Source organism: Neophocaena asiaeorientalis, unplaced genomic scaffold, assembly GCF_003031525.2.
Source record: "Neophocaena asiaeorientalis asiaeorientalis breed wild unplaced genomic scaffold, Neophocaena_asiaeorientalis_V1.1 scaffold397, whole genome shotgun sequence".
NCBI lineage: Eukaryota > Metazoa > Chordata > Mammalia > Artiodactyla > Phocoenidae > Neophocaena > Neophocaena asiaeorientalis.
In genome coordinates this window covers 101,771-124,431 of record NW_020173231.1, presented here as the reverse complement: position 1 = coordinate 124,431, position 22,661 = coordinate 101,771, and the positions used below count along the sequence as shown (strand labels likewise).

Genomic DNA, 22,661 nt, shown 5'->3' with positions numbered 1-22,661 from the left:
GACATTCTTTTTTATATTCTTTTCCATTATGGTTTATCACAGAATATTGAATATAGTTCCCTGTGCTCTACAGTAGGACCTGTTGTCCATCCTTTCTATATGTAGTAGTTTGCATCTGCTAACCCCAAAGTCCCAGTCCATCCCTCCCCCTCCTCCCCTCTCCCTTGGCAACCATAAATCTGTTCTCTATGTCTATGAGTCTGTTTCTGCTTCATACACAGTTCATTTGTGTCATATTTTAGTTTCCACGTATAAGTGTTATGATATGGTATTTGCATTGATGTGTATTTTTGACTTATCTGTGTCTCTTCAAGTCTGTATTTCTCACTCTTAATTCTTTTTAAATTAAAAGATAAATAATCTTTTTAATTGTGTTAGGCTGTCTCAAATCCTTTCTGTAAAGAAATGGAGAATAAATGCAACATTTATTCCACGTGACATTATTTTCAGGCTTTTTCCCCTCTTCCCTTCCCACCCATTTCCCCATCATCATCCTCTTTACTTCTGTACCACAGTGACGTCAGAGCTTTCACCTTTGCCACAGTCCTCATGGTCATCACAATTAGACCTCTCACTGAATATTGACTACTTAACTAAACAAGCTGAGACACATTCAGTGGGGTCCCCAGGCCCCCCGGGATGCTGAAGCCAGTTAACAGTGACATAAATAACACTCTTAAAACTTGACTCTCACAACAGAGCAATTCCTTCATTAAAAGTAATCAGGGCAACATAACATACCTTGAGATAGCTATGATCTCAATATAATAGATTGTAATTAGGAGAAACCATGAAGACTGTTTGAACTTAAATAATGATATCAACCACTCTTGTTATTATTTAGTCAGGTTTGGACTACATGTCAGTTCTGCACTTCCCATCTCCATCATGGCTGTCCCCAAACAACTGCCCAGCGTACTGCCCTGCTGATACATGTGTCTGTAATTTTTGCTTCTCTGGTTCTTAGAATTGCTGAGGGTACCCCCTGCTGATTCGTGCTTGAAAACATAAATGTGGGGAGGGGCCTGGATCTCTTGACTTTTCTCAAACTGCATGAATTACTTAATGAAGATATTTGCCTTCTGCTTTTTTTTTTTTTTTTTTTGTCCTTAATTTACTATGAAATGAGATATTCTGGGCACTTATAGGGTTCTTGGTCTCATTTTACAGATGGGCAAACTGAGTCTTGGAGAGGGTAAATAATCTGCTATGGGCATTTAACATGTATGGGACAGTTGAAATCTTAACCCAGGAGTACTTAACTCCAAGGCACATAAATGTTCTAGCTGCAGTGTTATCTTATGCTTCTATTACATTAAAATTAAATATCATCAAGTTTAGTCTATGTATTATCTTGTGTGTTTCATGAACTAACATCAGAAATTCATGGAATTTACGGATGATTTTTGAACTAATTTTGCCCAGGGTTCTAAACATGAATACAGAAAAGAACATGAAATATTCTGTCTCTTACAGCAGATGACATTTAACAATTTCATTGTTATTAATGTGGCATTTTCATTTCTTTATCCTTTTATCTTGGATAAAGTGTGTTCAGAGTGTTTTCATTTGATCCTCACTGTTTAGTGTGACAGGTGGAAGAGCAGGTGCATGATTCCTTCTGACCCTTTTGCGGCTGGCGTGGCCTTCAGGGAATGCGATCAAAGAGAGAAGACAGTGCTTCCTAACGCTGGTTGCAGTTATTAAACTATATCTGTGTGTCAGATTTCAGGAATACTTTTTAAATCCAGTGTAATTCTTCATGCACTGTTATCCTTTCTGTGTCCTTTTTTGCCACTGTGAAGGATTCAGAACTACTTCCGTAACCAAGCTACAGAAGCGTGTAGCATTTCGTGATTACCTGCCCTAGGGAATATATTGGCAACAAATCCCTTTCCTTAGTTCTTAGCCATTTGTAATGAAATAATGAGAAAAATAGCTTGTTCTCAGCTAAGGCAACCACTCTTATTAGCTCTGTACATTCTTAGAGATATTTCTCTTCTTTACAATTACTAACACATGTTAAATTCCTTTACCGGCATTATCTAGTGACCCATAGCTGTAGTTCTTTGATCAAAACATAGTTTTTCGGAAGAGATGATGTATCTATCAATCAGGTCTCATGTTGGATTTTCATAAAGTCCATACATGTAAAACTTTTAAAGAAATTATGAAACTAGTTGTACTTGTGCTCATTTTTTAAACACTACAGAAATATTTGAGTAGTGCCTCAGAGGAGAATTGGTATTTTCCTGTATTTTATCTTTTAAGTTTTTGCAGCCAGTGGTCATTTCTTTTCTTATAGCTATAGAGCAGGGGTCCCCAACCCCCGGGCAGCCTACCGGTACCGGTCTGAGACCTCTTAGGAACCGGGCTGCACATCAGGAGGTGAGCAAAGCTCCCCCGTCCGTGGAAAAATTGTCTTCCAGGAAACCAGTCCCTGGTGCCAAAAAGGTTGGGGACCACTGCAGTAGGTATATTTTACCGCATCATCTCTTTTTTATTTATTTTCACGTACAAATTTGAAATAAAAGTTAAGAATAAGAGATGAAAACATAACCAAATTAGTCCAGCTACTCTGAATTCCCATCAAGAGGTGGCAGTTATTATTTCAGTTGCTGTATAAATGGCTGATTGACATATTCAGGAGTCACTACCCGTCTTCATAACTCCAGAAATAAGGGCTTCTGTTAAAATGAAATTTACCCTCATACCTGTTGTTTTTGGGAATATGTTCCGAGGTGTTGATGTTTTCAAAAATTGTGTCAAGTGAACAGACTCAGGATTCTACAGAGTTTGATCTTGTTAATGTCTTGGGCTTGGGTGAAATGCCTCTTGAGAATATGTGAGTCTATCGGAATAGGGCTTTTGAATTATATTCCATTACTATCTATCATATACTACTCTGCTTATTTCCTTTATTGCAGGTATCACAACCTAGTCACTTTTTAAAAATGTGTTCACTTGCTTGTTATATATTTTCTTTACTAGGTATAAACTCCAAAACAGATCTTTTATGTTTCTTTAACTGCTGAATCTCCATTGCTTGGGACAGTGTCTAGTTCACCTTGGTCCTCAATAAATATTTAGTCAGGGAGTGAATGGATATTGTACAGCTATTGGCTTTTATAGGAAGAGTTATTACACTAATGAGTAAGGGTGTGGATATAAATAGGATGTTGTGCTGTCCCTGCCCCCAAGATGTTTACATTGGAATTAAAATAAGGACAGAATTGTGACACACGATGGTAAGGTCAGTATGAAGTCAGTTAACTATATTTTAATTGGATGAGGCGGTGGGGCTTTCCAGAGGAGGAAGTGGCAATTTTGCTGGATGCGTTGTTCCTCTTTATATGTATGAACATACAGACTTTAAAAATGTACCCCTCTTAACACTTCTTCTAGAGCCTGTCATCCTCAAATAGACTTACTTTGGGATTGAAATGAAAATAAAAAACAATAAAAATAACAAGAAGAGCTATGTTTTGAGTACCTGCCATGTGCCAGGCATGGTTTCAGGAGTCTTATAGTTATTAGTGGAACTTAATCTTTACAACATGCAGAAAAGACAGGATGGTTATTATCCTTATTTCACAAATAAAGGAAGGTATGGGAGGTGCCTGCCCTGCTCGCCGTCAGGATCTGCAGTTTTGTTCTTTCCCCTGTTCTTACTGCAGTTGCTTCACTCCAAGGCTCCGGGGGTGGGATCTGGTGGATTTCTGCAGGCTTGTCTTGTTCCTGAAGTGAACCATGGGTGGAAAGGACTGACCTTTTTCCAAACCCCTCTCAGCTGTCATAGTTACACACTCTGGGAAGAGTATTGGAGGCAGACCAGGGTTGCAAAGCTCAGCTGGGATCTTCTGGGATGATCTAAAGGTCTGCTGAAACGGCCTTGGCTTTCTGGCTTGGCTTTGGGGCTTTTGATGCTTCTTTCTTGGTTAGAGGACCTGCCAGTTTGTAAATCCTCCAGTGCTACCTCTGGAATGCTTGTGTTCTTTCTGCCATGGCTCTCCCTCTTGTGAACATTTTGTTCAGTAGCAAACCCCTTTGACAACAGGCTGCCTCCTTAGCCTGGACTGTTCAGTGCACTTCTCTGATACAGGACACACAAGTCACCACCAACAACGGCCAATTGACATTCCACTGGCATTGCCTGACAGATGTTTACGTCTGTAAATTATGAACTGAGCTAATGAAAAGAACTGAGTAAATGAAACGAAACAAGCGGTGGAAAAGTGGACACTTCTTAGGATCCATTTATTTCGTGGCACTGGGTCTTAAACCATCCCTTGAGTTGGGAGGAAAGCAAGAAGCAGCTCATGCGAGGTAGAGGGAACCACATGTGCATAGACACGTGTGATGGCCCAGCGCATATGGGGAACTTGTAGTAGTTGGACATACCTAGAGTTTTGAACATGACAGGATACTAAAGAGGGAGCCAGTGTAAGTTTCTTTCTTTTTTTTAATTAAAAAAATTTTTTTAAGTTGAAGTATAGTTGATTGACAATGTGTGGCAAATATTTCTTAATAAAAATATTAAGTAACACGCAAAAGGAAGATAAGTATTTTTCCAGACAGAGTCGAGATCTTTTTATTCTGAGAATCACGTGATGTCTTTTCCCTCCCCTTGATTAATTTAATCGCCTTTCTCCCCCTTGCCCCCATCCTTCATCAGTTTGAGTACTGCATGTCAGTCTTTTCACCAATGATTTGATGGTTACTTACGTGTACTGTTTTGAGCTAAATATTACCAAATGGTTATAACTGACTGTGCTCTTCCCATCTGGAGATGTTTTAATGAGAAGCAAGTCAAATGCCTGTTGGGTTTTCACGTGAAAATGTAGACTGAAGGCCCATCTTGGTGTCTCATTAGGATTTTGATGATGTTAAGCCGCCTGCGTTGGCTTTAAAGAGCTTCCTTTTCTCTCCTGCACGCGCCTGCTAGCTCGGTGATGTGATGGTTGACATTGCAAGTAACATCATGTTGGCTGACGATCGTGTCCTGGGGCTGGCGCAGAGGGAAGCTAAAGCCTGCAGTAGGATCGTTCAGTGTCTACAGCGCATCGCCACGTACCGGCTAGCAAACGGAGCTCATGTTTATTCAACAGTAAGTGCAACGTTAGCCTAGAATTCTAAGGAAAGGGTTCATGTAAAGCAGCTCTAGCTCAAAAGAGATAAGTCTGTTCCCCATTATGGGGTATTTTGTTATTGCTGATTATTACAGAATTTCCTGTTCTTAGACATTTTAAGAGAGAATTTTGCCTCTGAATAGTCTGTGTTCTTGGTAACTGGAAAGTGCTATCTTAATTTGTAATTTGAACGGTTAGCACTGTCTCATCCTCTGAAACTTGCTACAACACAAATAACAGCACTATAGAATTGCCCTCCTGTCACATACCCACTGTCCACCCTAGCTGGTATTCTGTTCCCGTCCCTGAAGGATGTTTTGAAACAGTGCTTGATTTCTTGCCCAGGTTTCAATTTCCAAAGGGAGCAAGGATTCCAATCCCCAACCCTTCTGAACCTATGGGCATTTTTCAGTCAATTTCACTCTTGGGATAATGAGTTATTTATATGTAATAGTCACTCCATTAAATAGTATTGTTTTATTTGTCCTAAATTTCTTGGTGTACTGCTTCCTTTTTTTGTTCTAAAATGTGGTAAATATGACAAACGTGGTGAATATAATAAATAAAGCTTTATTCTTCGAGCAGTCATATTCTGATCTGGCCCATGATTTTCATTTTCTAACTATTTTAATGGATTCATCAAATGTTCTATACCTCCTCCTATGATTTTACACAATTCAAGATTGCTGTCTTTCCATTGATCAGTGGAACCTTTTTGATGAGACTGTGTTTTATTGGTCCTTTTGCTCAGTTAAGTTTAGGACTACTTTCCTGAATAATAAACACAATGGAGGCTTAGCATGACTCCTATCTTGACAGCATAGTTCAGGGTAGTTGCCCTCTCAGGCATATGATCTTACTTGAAATGAGCTTGCCAGTTTTAGGGCCACACTTGGTCCTCCAGGTCATTTAGATCCATTTTCAATCCTGTGCTTCAGCCTTGCTTATTACTCAGCACAGAGAACTTCCTTCGTTCTTCTGAGAACCCAAGGATTTAATAGGGGGCAGTATAGTGGGTATTTGCACACCATTTCAAAGTATAAAAAGGTTTCTGAGAAACTATATATCTACTTATGATATGGCTTCAAGGCCATCTCAAAATGGCAGTTTTCTTTCTTTCAACTGAGGTTTCACATGTTTATCATGATTATATATGTCTTTGATTGACAAAAAAATTTCGAATATAATTTGCTAAATATAATTGAATTTAGTAAGATTTTTTGCAATGTGTCATCTGTGGGACAAAAGCTGATGCAAAGATTCCTTAGTCGTAAAAATGTAGGAAGCCACCAGTTATTTTCTACTGTGCATATGGTACTTGGAAAATTCTGCCGCCTTATATTTTAAAATTTTAATTTTCCCAATAGATTTTAGATGCCTCGCATGGAAGTCCTATGTTTAAAAAAAATTTTTAAAAGAGGACTTCGTCCACATATGGTACTTAGAATGATGCCTTCCCTCTGTAGTGGGCATAGAATGAATCATCCTTGAAGGAGGGAGATGTCATCTTGTCCCTGAAATTTACAGCACATGCTGTCATCTTGATGGATGTGAAAGAGACCCGTCAGCCTGTCACTTCTCATGCCCTCTCTGTTGTGGTTCTCACAGAGGGAGTGGTGGCAGCAGTCCTCCGGACATGGGCTTGGTGGCTGTTTGTATCGGCAGGCCGTACATTTTGGTGGACCCTCGAGTTCAGTCTCACTCTTGCATTCCTTAAAATTGTTGGGGCACGTGCCATCTTTCTTAGGTGATTTTCTGGCCTAATTTGCTTTTAAAATCTGTTCATTTCTGTCTGGCCTAGCACCTCCCTTCCTTTTCTGACGAAACAGCTTTGGAGCGAGTCTGTATAAAGATTTTATTGGTGAAACTTAAGGCTGAGAGTTGTTGTCCCCGTGAAAGAAAAAAGTGAAGGTGGCATGAAGTGTTGAATGAAGCGACTTTTAAGTGTATTATGATCATTAAGGGGGTCTACTGATTTTTCTAGCTTGGTGGGGTTTTTTTTTTTTTTTTAGTAAGACACTTCCATTTTCAGCTCATAGTTTCCTGCAGCATACTCTTCAAATTATTGTAAGTTGACCTCTCATTTATATCTGATCTTCCATACTTTGGGACTTGCTCTTTTCCTCTGCATGGGTATCTTTCTAGTTTTAAGACATCCTTTTGTTTCCAGCGTCTTTTTTCATTCTGCCAGTTATCTACAGTGTCTTTGTTTAGTAAGAATGTGAGCTTTCTCTTCTAGCTTATGTATAGTGTTTTGTGTTTGAAACTCTTTGAAAGTGCTTTTTTCCCATATTATAAATCTTTTATAACTCCTGTTTGATTGACTTTTGAAGTATTCACCCAATATTGCTCTGGAGGCTTATGTCATCAAGGCTGCTGGCTTCACTGGGATGACATGTACCGTGTTCCAGAAAGTGGCAGCTACTGACCGGACAGGCTTTTCTGACTATGGGAGGCGGGATCCGGATGGAAACCTGGATAAACAGCTGAGCTTTAAATGCAACATTTCAAATACGTTTTCAAGTCTGGCTCTGAAGGTACGTTATATTCTGTAATCATTTAAGGCTCTACAGTTAGATTAGAATACAGTCGACCCTCCGTATATGTAGGTTCTGCATCTGCGGATTCAACCAACTGCAGATTGAAAATATTCAGTCAAAAAAAAAAAATCCCAGAAAGTTCCAAACAGCAAAACTTAAATTTGCTGCATGCTGGCAACTATTTACGTAGGATTTACATTGTATTTTCAGTCATTTACATCGCATCTGCATTAGGTATTATAAGTAATCTAGAGATGATTTAAAGTAAGTATACTGGAAGGTATGCTTAGTTATATGCAGCTGTTATGGCATGTTAACGTGAGAGACTTGAGCATCCATAGGTTTTGGTATCCAAGGGGGTCCTGGAGTCAGTCCTCTGTGGATATGGAGGATGACTGTACTCAGAATGTTTTGCTTTGCAAAGATAACCGTACTAAAAGTTATTTGGAGGGAGGGGATATTGGTATTGCCTTTGCTGTTGTTTTGAAAGAAACTTAGACCAAGAAGGAACACGTCCTGATTTTCATGGGCCTAGACATTTTTGCCCTCTGGACTCCTTTCTCCACACAAATATGTCAAAATTATATTTTACAACTGCAGTGGTAAAAAGATGAATATATTAATATTACATATTAAGACATTTTCTTTGACTTTAAAGTTCATTTTTATGCTTCTGATTTTAAAGAAAAACGTTTTCGTAGACCTCCTAAAAGTATTGTGTGCCCTTGGCTCTGTGCCTCCTGGGCCTAATGGGAAGATCCAGGCCATTTAATCAGGCAAGCTGTAGATCAAGATTTTTAGCACAGAAGTGCAAGCGTGTGACATGTGTTCACAAAAATTGTGTGTTTTATTGCAGTATGCAAAATTAGAAGCATTTTTATTGATTTTTAAAATTTGCGGCTCAGGCGTGTTTCATTAAACTGCATTGAAGCAAACAGTGAAAGTACAATTTCAACACCCTGGAGTCACGATTTTTTGTTGAGCTTTGTGTGGCCACGTGTAACTATGTTTTTGGTAGTTTATAATTACACAGTGCTTTCTGTGTTTCTGATTTGTTCCTGAATTATGTCGCAAACAGTATTCCAGTCATTTTATGCCTGCAGAATAATCAATGAAATAGGTGTTAGGTATCTTGGTACACTGTGGAGGCTCAAATATTGAATGAATGAATGAATGAAGAATTAATATATTTTGTCATATTTGACCCTGGTGACCTCCATAAGGAGAGCTAGTTTGCCTAATTTAATAATAGTCCAACTTCCCCCACTGCCCAAGACAATCTCAACTATGTCAGAATGTCTAATGATAACATATTTACTTGACACCATATATTCAGACGAAAATTGGCAGGATTTGTTACTCTTGACTTTATGAGAGTATTTGACGCACCTAGCGATGCTACTCCTTAATGCCTGCTCCTTTCCTTAGAGTATTTTTTATTGGTAAAAACATACCACAAAAGGCATCAAAACAGCATCACACACAAGCCCATGAGAAGTGTATGTCTTTTAGGAATATTTAAAATTGATGAACCCTTCTATCTTAGATGATCGTCTGAGAGAAATTAAAAATGGTGAAACCCAACATTTCATCAAGTTTACAACCTATCCCTTTGGGTAAGGAGAGTTTCTCCCTGCTGAAGTAGAAAGCTTTAAATGAATACTCTCAAATTTGTTAATTTCTTACTGTTCTATTATTTTAAGATCATCTTGGTGGCCAGAAACCAGGGACACATCACACTATTATTCATGCTTTATAGATGGACATGCTAAAACCTAGTGAAAATGGAACATATCCTTCATGACACAAAATTAGTTAAAAATTTTAATGTTGAGAGTACCAAATGCCTTAGCATTTTAACAGGAAACTTTTACATTGTAGACTTTATACTATGGCAGTTTTTACTCTTTTTGCCTGTTTTTTTTTTTAATGCCTTGAATATACTAACTAGACACTTTGAACATCTAATAATTGCATTACCCTTGGATGGGAGAACATACTAGCGTAAGAAGTTAAACCCATAAAAAGACAGTCCTTAGCAGTAGGAGCCTAGCTTGAGTTGCCTTCTACATATTTCTTGAATCTCTATTGTCCTGTCTTTATTACCTTCACAGCCCAGATTGGACTTCCGTTCTGCATTGCCCACGCCATCGTGAGCTCCTATTTAGTCTCTGTGTCTCCAGGCTCTTCTTAAAAATTCATCCTTTTCATACAGATTGGTCTGCCTAGGGCAGTCTTCAGCCATACCAGTTAGTAAAATATTGAAGTACTTCCTTACCCTTTAGCGAATAGCTGCTGCCCCAGTCCCCTGAGTCTCCTCAGCTGGCATCCTGGTCCTTCTTTCAGGAACACGACCCAGTCTGTCCACCCTTTAGCAACTGAAGGGCTGGTACCTACAGAGCAGAGGTCCTGTACGAGACTTCCCCTCTGAGGAAGCTGCTCAGATTGTTAATATTGTGAACGTTATCCCTGCATCGACCCAGCGTGGAAACGGACCTTGCAGATCCCACGATAAATGGTGTCCCTTGGAGGCTTGGTGTCCCTCTGGAGGCTGGCTGTCAGTTAACTTCCTCATTTATCTGCCCTTGTCTAGTAACAGAAAACTTCCCTTGTTGTCTCTTCCAAGTACTGGCCATTCTTAGGCCAGGCTCATGCTTAGTCTTCTACTAGAAACCCTGCTTCTCCTCTCCCCTCCCCAGCTCCTTGGTTTTATGATAACACACAGAAGAAATGTCAACTTCAAGAATCTTACCTAATACCATTTGGTCTGTCCTCACCTCTTCCATCCTCATCTTAATCTGTCTTCCTCGCTTTGCCCATAACACTCTGCTCATCTCTGGCATTGCATGTTACACACAGGAGCCAAATGGTTTTCTTACAACTCCTGCGTTGGACTGAGGGTTACTCGAGGTCAGAGCTGGTGCTTGATTCATTGATGAAATCCAGTGCCTGGTCTCAGTCATTCAGCCAGTTGGAGATTGAATTTCCTGTCATCTGACCTTACAGCACCTAATCTAATTTTTTTCTTAACCAAATGCTTCCTTCCACTGTTGCTACCGTAATTCAGATTTGTTAGCATCCAAAATATTACCTATTTTCGATTAACTGCTAAGAGCTTTTAGTAGGTGTTGGTGTTTTGAATTCAGCTGTTAATGTAGCCAGAAAGAATTGGTTCTTTAAAATTTTTCTTGACTGGAATTTAGAAATCAGGTTTTCTTTATGCATCCCATATTTCTCTCATCCCATCTAGGGCTTTAGCCCACCTGAAGTCCTTTCCATTTCCAAGCCAGTCGTATACATCGTCGCACTTCCTGCCTTCGTATGTGCCCTTTTTCATGCCCTCAGTGTCCCCCCTGCTTGGGAAGATCCCTGCTACTGTCTTCTAAGACTCCATTCGGTTGGCAGCTTCCTTCTCTTCCTCAGACAGAATTCATCATTGCCTGTTAGCCCTATAGTGCTTTGTTCACTGTCTAGAATAATTAGAAGCTGGTATGCTGGTGAGTTGAGTTATAATGAGAGGCCAGAGGGTATGGTTACCTAAATGTGTTCCTGTTCGGCTCCCCCACTTAAAAGCTATGCAAACTTGGGCAAGTATTTTAACCTCTCTGAATGTCAGTTCCTTTCTGTTCCATAGGGATCATGAAGTGGTACTAAACTCAAAGGGTTATTGAGAGGGTTTAATGAGGCAAATATGTAGACATTTATAGCAGTGCCTGGCACAGGGTTAGCACTTAATAAATGTTAGCTCTTATGGTTTTATTATTGTTGTTGTCTTTTCCTTGCTAGATTTTTAATATTTGAGGGCAAGGACCATGGCTCATTTCATTGTATATCTCTAGATTCTGCACAGTGCCATGCATGGAGGAATGAAACATCCAATAAATGCCGTTGAACAAAAATTAACAGCCAAACTTAATTCGCAAAGAAAGTCAGTTAAAAAAAATTCTAAAGGCAAACATAATCCCTGTTAATCTTCAGCAGTGAGATAATCAAAAGGTGGAATGAAGTTAATAACTGATTATACACAAGAAAACAATTAGGATGTATCATAACATCTATCTGTTTAAAATCTAGTGAGTCGATAGTCAAGGAGACATGAACAAATTACTGTTTTTAATCAGCTGGCTCTTTGACCCATTCTAATTTTATTGTTAGAATTCTAGAGACTTAAACAAAATTAGGATTTCAGAAAATTTTGATGTATTAATTATGTAGTGTCAGAAGTGCAGATTATTTCATAAGGAATGATGTTAAAATCTAGTGAAAATATTTGAGTTAACATCTGTTATGATACTTATCATTTTCTTCTTAGTGTCATTCTAAATAAGAAAATATGCATGAATTCAGCAAATAAATTCATGATTAGAGCTCTATGATAACATTATTTCATGTGTGTATAGTTTGTCAATTTTTTAGTATTGACGTTAAAACTAAAGCTGAGTTGTAAAAGTCAAAACAAAAGGAGGTTTTAGATGATTGTTGGTAAGTCAATTACTTTAAGGCATTTTTCTCTCTCCCCAGCCTCCAGATAACGAACGACCTGCCACACTGTGGCAGTACAGGCAGACCTCGGAGATATTGCAGGTTCGGTTCCAGATAACTGTAGTAAAGCAGATATTGTAATAAAGCGAGTCATACAAGTTTGTGGTTTCCCAGTGCATGTAAAAGTTAGGTTTCTACTATACTGTAGTCTATTAAGTGTGCAGTTGCATTATGCCTAAAATACGGCGTACAAACCTTAAATTAAAAAATACTTTATTCCTAAAAAATGCTAACTGTCTGACAACACAGGGTTGCCACAAACCTTCAGTTTGTTAAAAAAAAAACAAAACAGAAAACCTACCTCCTGCCCCCCAAAATGCAGTTATCTGTGAAGTGCAATAAAACGAGGTACGCCTGAAATAATAATAAAAATACTACCCCCAGTTCCATAGCCTTTTGTGCTTGTCATGGTCATGATCTCCTTTGGTCCTCGTAATCATTTGTTAGGAAGATCATTAGCTGCATGTGACAGATGCAACTCACAGGGTAGACAAAATCGTGCAGTGTTAAGCAGCTACCACATGGTGAAGCTGGGATCCAAATTCTGGTTTCTTCTTTCAGATCCCATGTTCCTCTCCCTATGGGTGGCATATGGTCTTCAATAATAGATGTTAGACACCAAAAACATGTCTTTCCGAAAGTTTTTTTTTTTAATTGAAATATAGTTGATTTACAATGTTGTGTTAAGTTTTGCTGTACAGCAAAATGATTCAGTTATACCTGTATATACATTCTTTTTTATATTCTTTTCCATTATGGTTTCTTACAGGTTATTGAATGTAGTTCCTTGTGCTTTACAGTAGGACCTTGTTGTTTATCTATTCTATATATGACGGTTTGCTTCTGCTAACCCCAAACTCCCAGTCCATCCCTTCCCACTCCCCCTCCTCCTTGGCAACCACAAGTATATTCTCTATGTTTCTGTTTCATAGATAAGTTCATTTGTGTCATATTTTAGATTCCACATATAAGTGATATCATATGGTATTTGTCTTTCTCTTTCTGACTTCCTTCTTGTGTGATAATCTCTAGTTCCATCCATACTGCTGCAAATGGCATTATTTCATTCTTTTTTATGACTGAGTAGTATTCCATCGTATACATGTACCACATCTTTATTCATTCATCTATCGAAGAACATTTAGGTTGTTTCTATATCTTGGCTATTGTGAATAGTGCTCTAATGAATATGAACATAGGGGTGCAGGTTGTCTTTTTGAATTACAGTTTTGTCAGATATATACCCAGGAGTGGGATTGCTGGATCATATGGCAGCTCTGTGTTTAGTTTTTTAAGAAACCTCCATACTGTTTTCCATAGTGGCTGCACCAACTTACATTCCCACCAACAGTGTATGAGGGTTCCCTAGAGGTTTTTAGGAGAGATTTTTCTGATTTATTAGCTATAATTTGTATGTTTTATATCTTTTTCCATTGCTGTAATCCATATGTTTAAAAATGAATATATGGTTAAATGAAATTATTACCTTTGTGTTCTTGTCTTCAGGCTAACTGGCAAAAAGTATAGTCACAGTAAATGTAACAGATGTGTTCCTTACAGATTTTTTTCATTACATTTACAACCTTTCTGGAATAAATGATCAGTACTTCTTTTAAGGAGATTAAATATGCAGGTGTTACTTTTTTACTATAAAAATTAAATATTATTGATATAGGTGAAGTTTGCTTTTCCAGCACCCCAGGCCACCCCAGGGGACCTATAATTATTATTTAATAATATCCTTTATTGGACTTTGAAAGATGTTTTAGAAATCTAAGTGTCTAACAGCCTTGAATTTGTAGCTCTCCTCTCTCAGGAATCTGTCAGTACACCTGAGGTTTTTCATTTGTTGTTGTTGGGATGGTTTTACAAGTTTAAATTTGTGTAGAAGAAAGCTTATACTTCTAGAAAGTATAGTTGTCATTTCCTTTTTCAGCTCTTTTAGAAAGTAAAGTATGACCTCTTTTTTTAAATTAATTTGATTTATTATAAAACTTTTCCAGAGAGCTACACTTTGTTTTCAAGTTATTTTGTGTTCACAACAGAATTATTTTATGAATTTTAAAGTACTTAAGCTTAATAAATGTCTGGTATGTAACAGTTCCTCAGGATTTTGACCTTCTAATTAAATCAGTCCACTGATGTTTTTCCTTTTTTACATGCATCCTTATATACTTAGGAGAAATTTATATACTTGATAGAAATATACTATATTAGTGAATGAATTTATAATAAACTTTGTTTTCCTATCAAGTTATATTTGTGAGAATAGTAGAAACCTTTTCATATGTTTTCTTAGGTAAAATATTTCTACTGAATATTTTCTTGGCATCCTTAACTTAAAAGTAATATTCAACTGTCAATATTCAAACTTCTGAAATACTTTTTTCCAACAGATATTTATGGTTATTTGCTGTGTTACAACATTGTTCTAAGCACGGCAGTTAAAAACTAAATCTGAAGTCAATCATTTGCTTCAGTAGAACCTTTTAAAAAAATGCCACACAGACTTTCATTAATTTCATAAACAATGGGCTATTTTATCAAATACTAGTGCCAGGAACTATTATTAACATAGGCTATCCAAAAATAAATGAGATTATCTGCATTCAAAAATTCTCTTACTCTAGTTAAGAGGAGCAGACAGTGAGATCCACAGAGCTACTTTTAAGTGTTAGTTATCATGGAGCTGTGTACAGAATGCTGCATGAGTCTAGAGGAGGGAGCACCTACGTGTAAAAGCAGTATCTGGACGAGTCGTGTAATTAATCATCCCCCACAACCAAAAGCCCTATTTATAGAACTTTGCAGCGTCCTTCTCTTGGCTGCCAGCCTTTCTCGTCCCGATCCTCTATCCTTTGCATTGCCAGCAGAATTAACTTACTGAAAATCAAATCTGACCAGTTTGAGCTTACCAAATAAAAGAACCATGGAGCATTTCAGCCGGAGATGCTGACACGTGCACAGTGGCATTTAAAAAGAAGGAGATTTCAAAAAGTGATAAACTCAGTGTGGCCCAGTCTTGTGGTGTAAGGAGAGTTAGGGGATGAATTTGGGACAAGGAAATTAGCCAAATTGTATGGCATACTTAGGATTTTTTGGCCCTAGTTTCTAAACATTTGGGAACCAAGGTGTTATTTGAACTGAAATAACAACAGATTTGTTGAAGAGGAAATTCTGTTGGCATCGTGTATGTTGGATTGGAGAGAGAAGTGAGTGCCAAGAAAGCGGCTTTGTGATGTCTTTAAAATAAGGACGTTTTTAGATAACTATTTGCCTCCCTGGTGTACAGATTCATTTTTTATGAAATGCTGAATAATTTATAATTTTAAAATCCCTAATAAAGAAATCTGAAGAACACTCATTGCCCAGCCAGAATTTTCACTTGTTCCTCTTTGTTACTGTGTTTTCCTAAACATGATGTGTTTCTTAGTCTCAGTCTTCTGCTAAAATAAGTTTGCTGAATCTAAACTTCTATTATGTTTGTGTATAATTTCTTTCTTCTGTCGTTTGACAGTTGGAATCCATCATAAATCACCTTAAAGTTTCAGAAGCCCAAATTAATTATACTCACATTTGTGATATGCTCCCTTTGTGCTCATTTACCATATTTTGTCATTGTAAAATTCATGTGAAGAGTGGTCACTGGGATCCCTGTTCTGTTTAATGCTATCTACTTCAGCAATGTACATTATCGGGAAAATTCACTTTATAGCTTGAAATAATCCCTTGTTCACTACTTTAGCGCTCTGAAATAGAGTTTGCTTTTCTCTTCGTTTTCTACTTCTTTTGTTCTATGCTATTATATGATGTTTACTTAACGGATAAATTGTTCTAACTATTAAATTTCACATACCTACATTTAAAAACTATATTCAGCATATAACTGGACAACATTCATAACTATCTAAAATACTCCGGTTTTTACCTACTAATATGACAACTCTTCTTTGTTTCTGTTTTTTTTTTTTTTAAATATATTTTCAGAATACTATTGTAGAGGCTTCTATTCAGCTTCCTCCTTCCCTTTTCTCACCAAAGCAAAAAAGAGAAGTCAGACCAAGTGATGACTCTCTCTATAAGCTTCAACTCATCGCATTCCGCAATGGAAAGCTTTTTCCAGCCACCGGGAATTCGACAAATTTGGCCGATGATGGAAAACGGCGTACAGTGGTTACCCCAGTGATTCTCACCAAAATAGGTTTGTCTGTGGCATATGTCATCCTGTAGTCACTGGACAATACGACTTTATCATGCCCTGTCCCTAAAGATGCTTATTTTTGTTCCTTCTCATTTTAATGAGTCACTAGTGAAGAAAAGGTATTTGCAGAGTTCCCATTCGTGGATAAGTTGACATTTAATTGTTTATGAAGTTTGTTTCAGAAATATTTTTATTTCCCGTATCCTCCAGATGGTGTGAACATCGATACCCACCACATCCCTGTTAATGTGACTCTGCGTCGAGTTGCGCACGGAGCAGATCCTGTGGCCGCCCAGTGGGATTTTGATTTGCTGAACGGACAAGGAGGCTGGACGTCAGATGGGTGCCGTATACTCTGCTCAGATGAAAATATCACCACCATTCAGTGCTACTCCCTTAGTAACTATGCGGTTTTAATGGTACGGCAGTCGTTAACGTTATGCATAAACACTAAGTATTCTCATTTTTCCCTATGCGTAGTTAAGCTCAAATGAAGATTGTTTTTTTAAAACTTTTGACATAATTGCTCTCTTTAAAGTAAGAGGCGACTTTTGGTGTAATTCTGAGTTTAAAGGGAAATTGAGTTACTACGAAGTGAAATGTATGGGATTGAATTTGGCATAGGAATTTTCAGTAAACTTTGTAAGCAAATCCATTCAACTAGACCTTGACCTTAAAATTTGGAAACATCTTGGGTGTATGCATTCCAACTCTCAACCCAGAAAGCGTGACTCATTTTGCCCAAAGATGCACAGTGAACAGAGAGAGGTTTTCCTTCTTTGCCATCTAGTGCCTTATCCCACTACACATCATAATTTTTAGACTCCTTTTGAATTTAGGGTAGTGGTGATAATTTCAGTTTAGTTGCTGCAAGTGACAGTATTGACCCAAATATCTTCAGTGTTAATGTCTTGTGTTATTTACCATTTTACATGTCTATTAATCTTTGGTAGAATAACCAGTTATTAATGTATAGGAACAGATCTTTTTATTAATGAGTCATTTAAGTGAATCTGATGCCTGAGTTGATAATTATGAAATTAGCCATGCTAGTTTTTATTTCATATTGTGGTTATTATAAGATACTAACATCCTGGAGTATGTGTACATGCATTCAGAGCATAATGGAAGGAATTACTGACGACTGTGAAGGACATTTCCCAGCAATGGCTTGAGGCTAGCCTGGGAGTGAGGACGCCTGCATTCTGATTTCTGCCTCCAGCTCATCTAGACAGGATTTTATCAAAGCACCAAATAATCTTGAAACGTGATATAGTTTACTTTAGGTGAAGTATTATTTTCTTAAAAAGACAAAAGAGCATCTACCACTGGAAATGGTCTTGAAGCAAGCTTGAATTAGAGTAGATTTTCCTCAATTCTGTGTTTTAGTTTTCTCTTTGCTCCTCAACTTAGGATACATTACATAGTGTCCCAAACAGGCAGAGGAGTAAGTAGATTATCTGGCAGGGCAGAAGGATTAATGTGTGTGTTACTCAGCCCAGCTGACAGTGCGTAAAGTCTACACTAGCAAAGACTCAGCTGTGTTTGTATCAGTCATCTGTCCTTTTGGGCTTAAAGTTAGTGTTGATAGTTTAGGACTCTCTTCACAAATAGATGTTTGATTTCTGTAAGTCTGAGTCTGGTTTCTGTAAGTTCACATTCTATTGTTTTGTAGTCACCTTTCAAAGAAAGCTTGAAGCAGTAATTAAAATACGAAGCATTTTCTCTTTCACTTTGAAAGTGTTTTCTCATTCAGGTTTTGATTATAAAATAACATGAAACTGAGAAGTACTGAAGGAGAAGTAAGAGAGATGCAGCAGCATCTGAGGTTTTTTTAGTAGTTAACTAGAAAAAGTTGGGCAAGAGAAATGAAACGCAGACACACACAAAAGGCATTTCATGAGCTTCATTGTTAAAGACATGACACTGTACCATGTGAAACTTTTATTTAATTTAATACCAGTTTAAAACATCTATTTTTGAACTTCCTAGCTGTTCCACAATTTAAATTAGTATAATCCTTTTCTTGAAGGAATAAGCTATTCTTTTATCTTTCATACTTTTAATCTTTTAAAAAATGTGATACACAATTCTTTAAAACTAAGAAATAGCACCAAGATTTTTTTCTATTTTCAAAGAATATCCTTTCGCTTTTCTTAAATATAGCTATGCCACCTAGAGGCAGCAAGGTGAGATGTATCTGAAATTGTTGACAAAATTGTAATAAAGTTAGTATATGGGATTTTTGGAGTTGCTAATGAAACATGAAGGCAAAGTTAATGAAATCATACCTACTCTTAAATAAGTCATGCCTAAGATAGAAGCAATAGCTTTAAAAAATTAGAAGTCAACATCTGTTTTTCCTTGCCTGACACTATGAACAATAGGTAAAATGCTGTTTTTCTTGAAAACTGCCTTAATATTGGGTTTTATATAGCAAGTCTAAATTCCTGTTTTGGCAGCTAGCCCATAAAACTTTTCCTGCTCTGGTTTTAAATAATTTTGTATTTAAAAAATGATACAAAAGAATGTATTTGTGTGTAAATCTCGAAGAGATACCATAGTTTGGTTCAGTAGACATCCTGCGATAGCCATTTATATCCCAAGTTCTCAAGGAAAAACGTTAAGCAGAAACTGGGTTTGTTTGAATGATCGGAAGTAGCCAATTGAGCAGGAAACTTTCTAGGAGCTGGGGTCAGTAGGGAACAAAAAAACTGAATGAGTAGGGCCAAACTATTTATGATAGTACTTACTACTTAATTGGTAATAGTAGTGAAGGTAAAATAATCACTATACCTTGATTCCCCTTTTGTTATTGTATTCACCTAGAAATACGTGAAACCAGAGCGCATTCGTTTGTTTTTACACGTCTAGTTTTTAAACTTTGTTTATATAAAACTTGCTGAATGAAAGTGAACTTTGGTTTCATTTACTCTATAATTGAACGTGAATGCTAGCAATGTTTTTGTTTATATAATTCTTAAGTAGGTACTATATTCACATGGATCAAATGTTTCAGTTATTTCTAACACTGATGTACAGTGAAAAGTTGAACTCCCAACCCTCTGTCTTATCACCTCTTCTCCACAAAATAGGTAACCCCTGATTAGTTTTTTACAGATTATTGAAGAGATTTTCATGTATATTGCAACAAAACGAATACATGGTCCTATTTTCTTCCATTTTTACACGAAGGTTGCATGCTACAAACGTTCTAAACCATGCTTTTTTCCGGGAAGCAGTATATCTTATGACAATGATAATGATGTCCATGGAACAATATGTCTTATGCTGCTGCTGATATCTTATGAAGGTGGTATTTTTAGGATGATATGAGGGTGGTGATGGCAGTGGCTAATTTTCATTAAGCATTTATATACCAGGTGCTCTCAAGTCTTTATGTGCATTAACCTGTTTGGTCGTCATGACCACATCATGAAGTATACTGCTACTATTATTACCCCCAGTTTACAGGTGGAGAAACCAAGGCATAGAGAGGCTAAGGACCATGACCAAGTTTTCAAAGGCAGTTAGTGTTGGAATTGGAATTCAGGCTCCAGAAATGTCTTCTTAATCCCACTACTAAATTTCCTTTCTGAAAGTTTCCATATCAGTATTAAAAAACTTCCTCATTCTTTTTCACCTCTGAATATTATTTTATGATCTCACCATAATTTATTTGCATATTCCTCAATTTTGTTTGTTTCCAATAATTTCCGTGTACAAAATTATTTTACACATTAGAAAATCTGCAGGATAAATGATCTGAAGTAGAATTGGTAATCGAAGGGGGACCAACACTTTCCTTTTGTCGTTAAATTGAGTTAATTGAGCAATGTGCACAGATCTTAACTATATAGCTTGATATTTTTATCTGTGAACACATATTTAGCTGCCATCAAGATAAAGACTTTTACTTGAGCACTCAGAAGCTCTGGTATGTTTCTTTCTAGTTGATTTCCACTGTCATCTCAAGAGATAACCCTTCTGATGTCTATCACTGTAGATAAGTCTTTCCAGTTCCATATAAGTGGAAATGTACAGCATGCACTCTTTGTGTCTGGTTTCTTTCCCATCATTACATCGTGAGATTCATCTTCGTTTTTTCATGTGGCAGCAGGTTATTATTTTTTTTTTTTGCTGCATAGTAGTCCATTGTGCAAAGATATCAAAATTTGTGCGTTCTACTGTTGATGGGTGTTTTGGTTGTTGCAAGGATCTGGTATCAAGAAAAAGCTGCTGTAAATATTCATGCACATGTTTTTTTGTTGTTGTTTATTTCTTTTTAATTTTTTTACATCTTTATTAGAGTATAATTGCTTTACAATGGTGTGTTAGTTTCTGCTTTATAACAGAGAGAATCAGTTATACATATACATATGTTCCCATATCTCTTCCCTCTTGCGTCTCCCTCCCTCCCACCCTCCCTATCCCACCCCTCCAGGCGGTCACAAAACCCCGAGCTGATCTCCCTGTGCTATGCAGCTGCTTCCCACTAGCTATCTATTTTACATTTGGTAGTGTATATATGTCCATGCCACTCTCTCGCTTTGTCACAGCTTACCCTTCCCCCTCCCCATATCCTCAAGTCCATTCTCTAGTAGGTCTGTGTCTTTATTCCTGTCTTACCCCTAGGTTCTTCATGACATTTTTTTTTTTCTTAAATTCCATATCTATGTGTTAGCATATGGTATTTGTCTTTCTCTTTCTGACGTACTTCACTCTGTATGACAGACTCTAGGTCCAACCACCTCATTACAAATAGTTCAATTTCGTTTCTTTTTATTGCTGAGTAATATTCCATTGTATATATGCGTGCACATGATTTTTGAGGACATGTGCATTCAGGAGTGGAATTGCTAGGTTCTAGGCACCCATACGCTTTGGTAGGTAATGCCATGCAATTGACCAAAGTGGTTTTATTGGTTTACAGTCTCACCAGTAATGCGTTTTAATTGCTCCACATCCTTGTCAATGCTTGATATTGTCAATCTTTAGTTTTTGTCTTCTAGTGGTTGTGTTGTGATTGATCATTGTGGTTTTAATTTGCCTTTCTTTGGTGACTGATCATGTTGAGTACCTCTTCATTTTCATATTGGCAGTTTGGGTATGCCCTTTTGTGAAGTTATTGCTCAAGTCTTGCCAGTTTTAATTTGGTTGTCTGTTGTTTTCTTACTGGTTTATAGGAATTCTTCATGAGTTCTGAATAGGAGCTCTTTGTTGGATTTATGTATTGCAAATGTCTTCTCCCAGTTCATGCCTGTTTTAATCAATTCAACTGCCAGAACAGAATACCACAGAGTAGATGGTTTACAGACAGCGGAAATTTTTTTTTCACAGTTTTGGAGGCTTAATTAAGTCCAAGATCAAGAAGCTAGCAGGTTCAGTATCTAATGAGGGCTGGCTTCCTGATCATAGATGCTGTCTTCTCTCTGTGTCCTCTCATGGTGGAAGGGGCAGGGGAACTCTCTGGTATCTCTTATAAAAGGACACTAATCCTGTTCATAAGGGCTCCATCCTATGACCTAATCAATCGCCTCTCAAAGGCAGCATCTCCAAATAACGTCACATTGGAGGTTAGATTTCAACATACGAATTTTGTGAGGGGGACACATTCAGTCTATACACATGCCTTTTTCTTTTAATGTTGTCTTTTTATGAGCAGAGTTTCTAATTTTTCTAAATTTTTTTAGTAGTACTTTTTAATGTCCTATTTAAGAACTCTTTGCTTACCCCCAAATCATGAAGGTATTTTCCTTTGTTTGCCTTAAGAAGCTTTAAATGTGTTTTACCTTTCACATTTAGGTCTGTGATTTAATTGGAATTGACTTTTGTGTATGGTGTGTGGTAGGAGGATTAAAATCTTTAAGTCATGCTTTGTTTCTTAGGGGAAAAATTAAAAGCAACATAGATGTCATAGTCTTGGGGTTTTTTTTTTGTTTTTTTGTGGGTTTTTTTACATTTTTGATTTCAGATCTATTTTAAAATTTTATTTTATTGTCAAACTCTTAAAAATACTTATACTCTGACAAACAGAGGGTACCCTGAGATGTTTTTCTTTGGACTTCCTTCCATTATTCAGATCCTGGTGAGTTTAAACAATTACTGATTTATAATTATTATTATTATTGATATGATGATAACGAATTATTTAAAGCTGCCAGTAATTTTATATTTAGTAATTCTTAGGCTAAAAGTAAACCCTTGTAAACATGTGAATCTCTGTCAAGTAAACAAAGAATTTCAAAA

The 22,661-nt window shown here is 37.2% G+C and overlaps 1 protein-coding gene across 1 annotated transcript in view; it reads left to right on the top strand.

Moving 5' to 3' along the window:
• The window catches only part of ADGRA3 (adhesion G protein-coupled receptor A3), a 118,010-nt gene that overhangs the window by 77,123 nt on the left and 18,226 nt on the right, over window positions 1–22,661 (top strand). Inside the window, exons 11-14 of the mRNA XM_024745560.1 lie at window positions 4,946–5,107; window positions 7,463–7,666; window positions 16,199–16,412; window positions 16,623–16,831. Of these exons, the coding sequence (XP_024601328.1) occupies window positions 4,946–5,107; window positions 7,463–7,666; window positions 16,199–16,412; window positions 16,623–16,831 (789 nt within the window). The remainder of the gene's footprint in view (window positions 1–4,945; window positions 5,108–7,462; window positions 7,667–16,198; window positions 16,413–16,622; window positions 16,832–22,661) is intronic.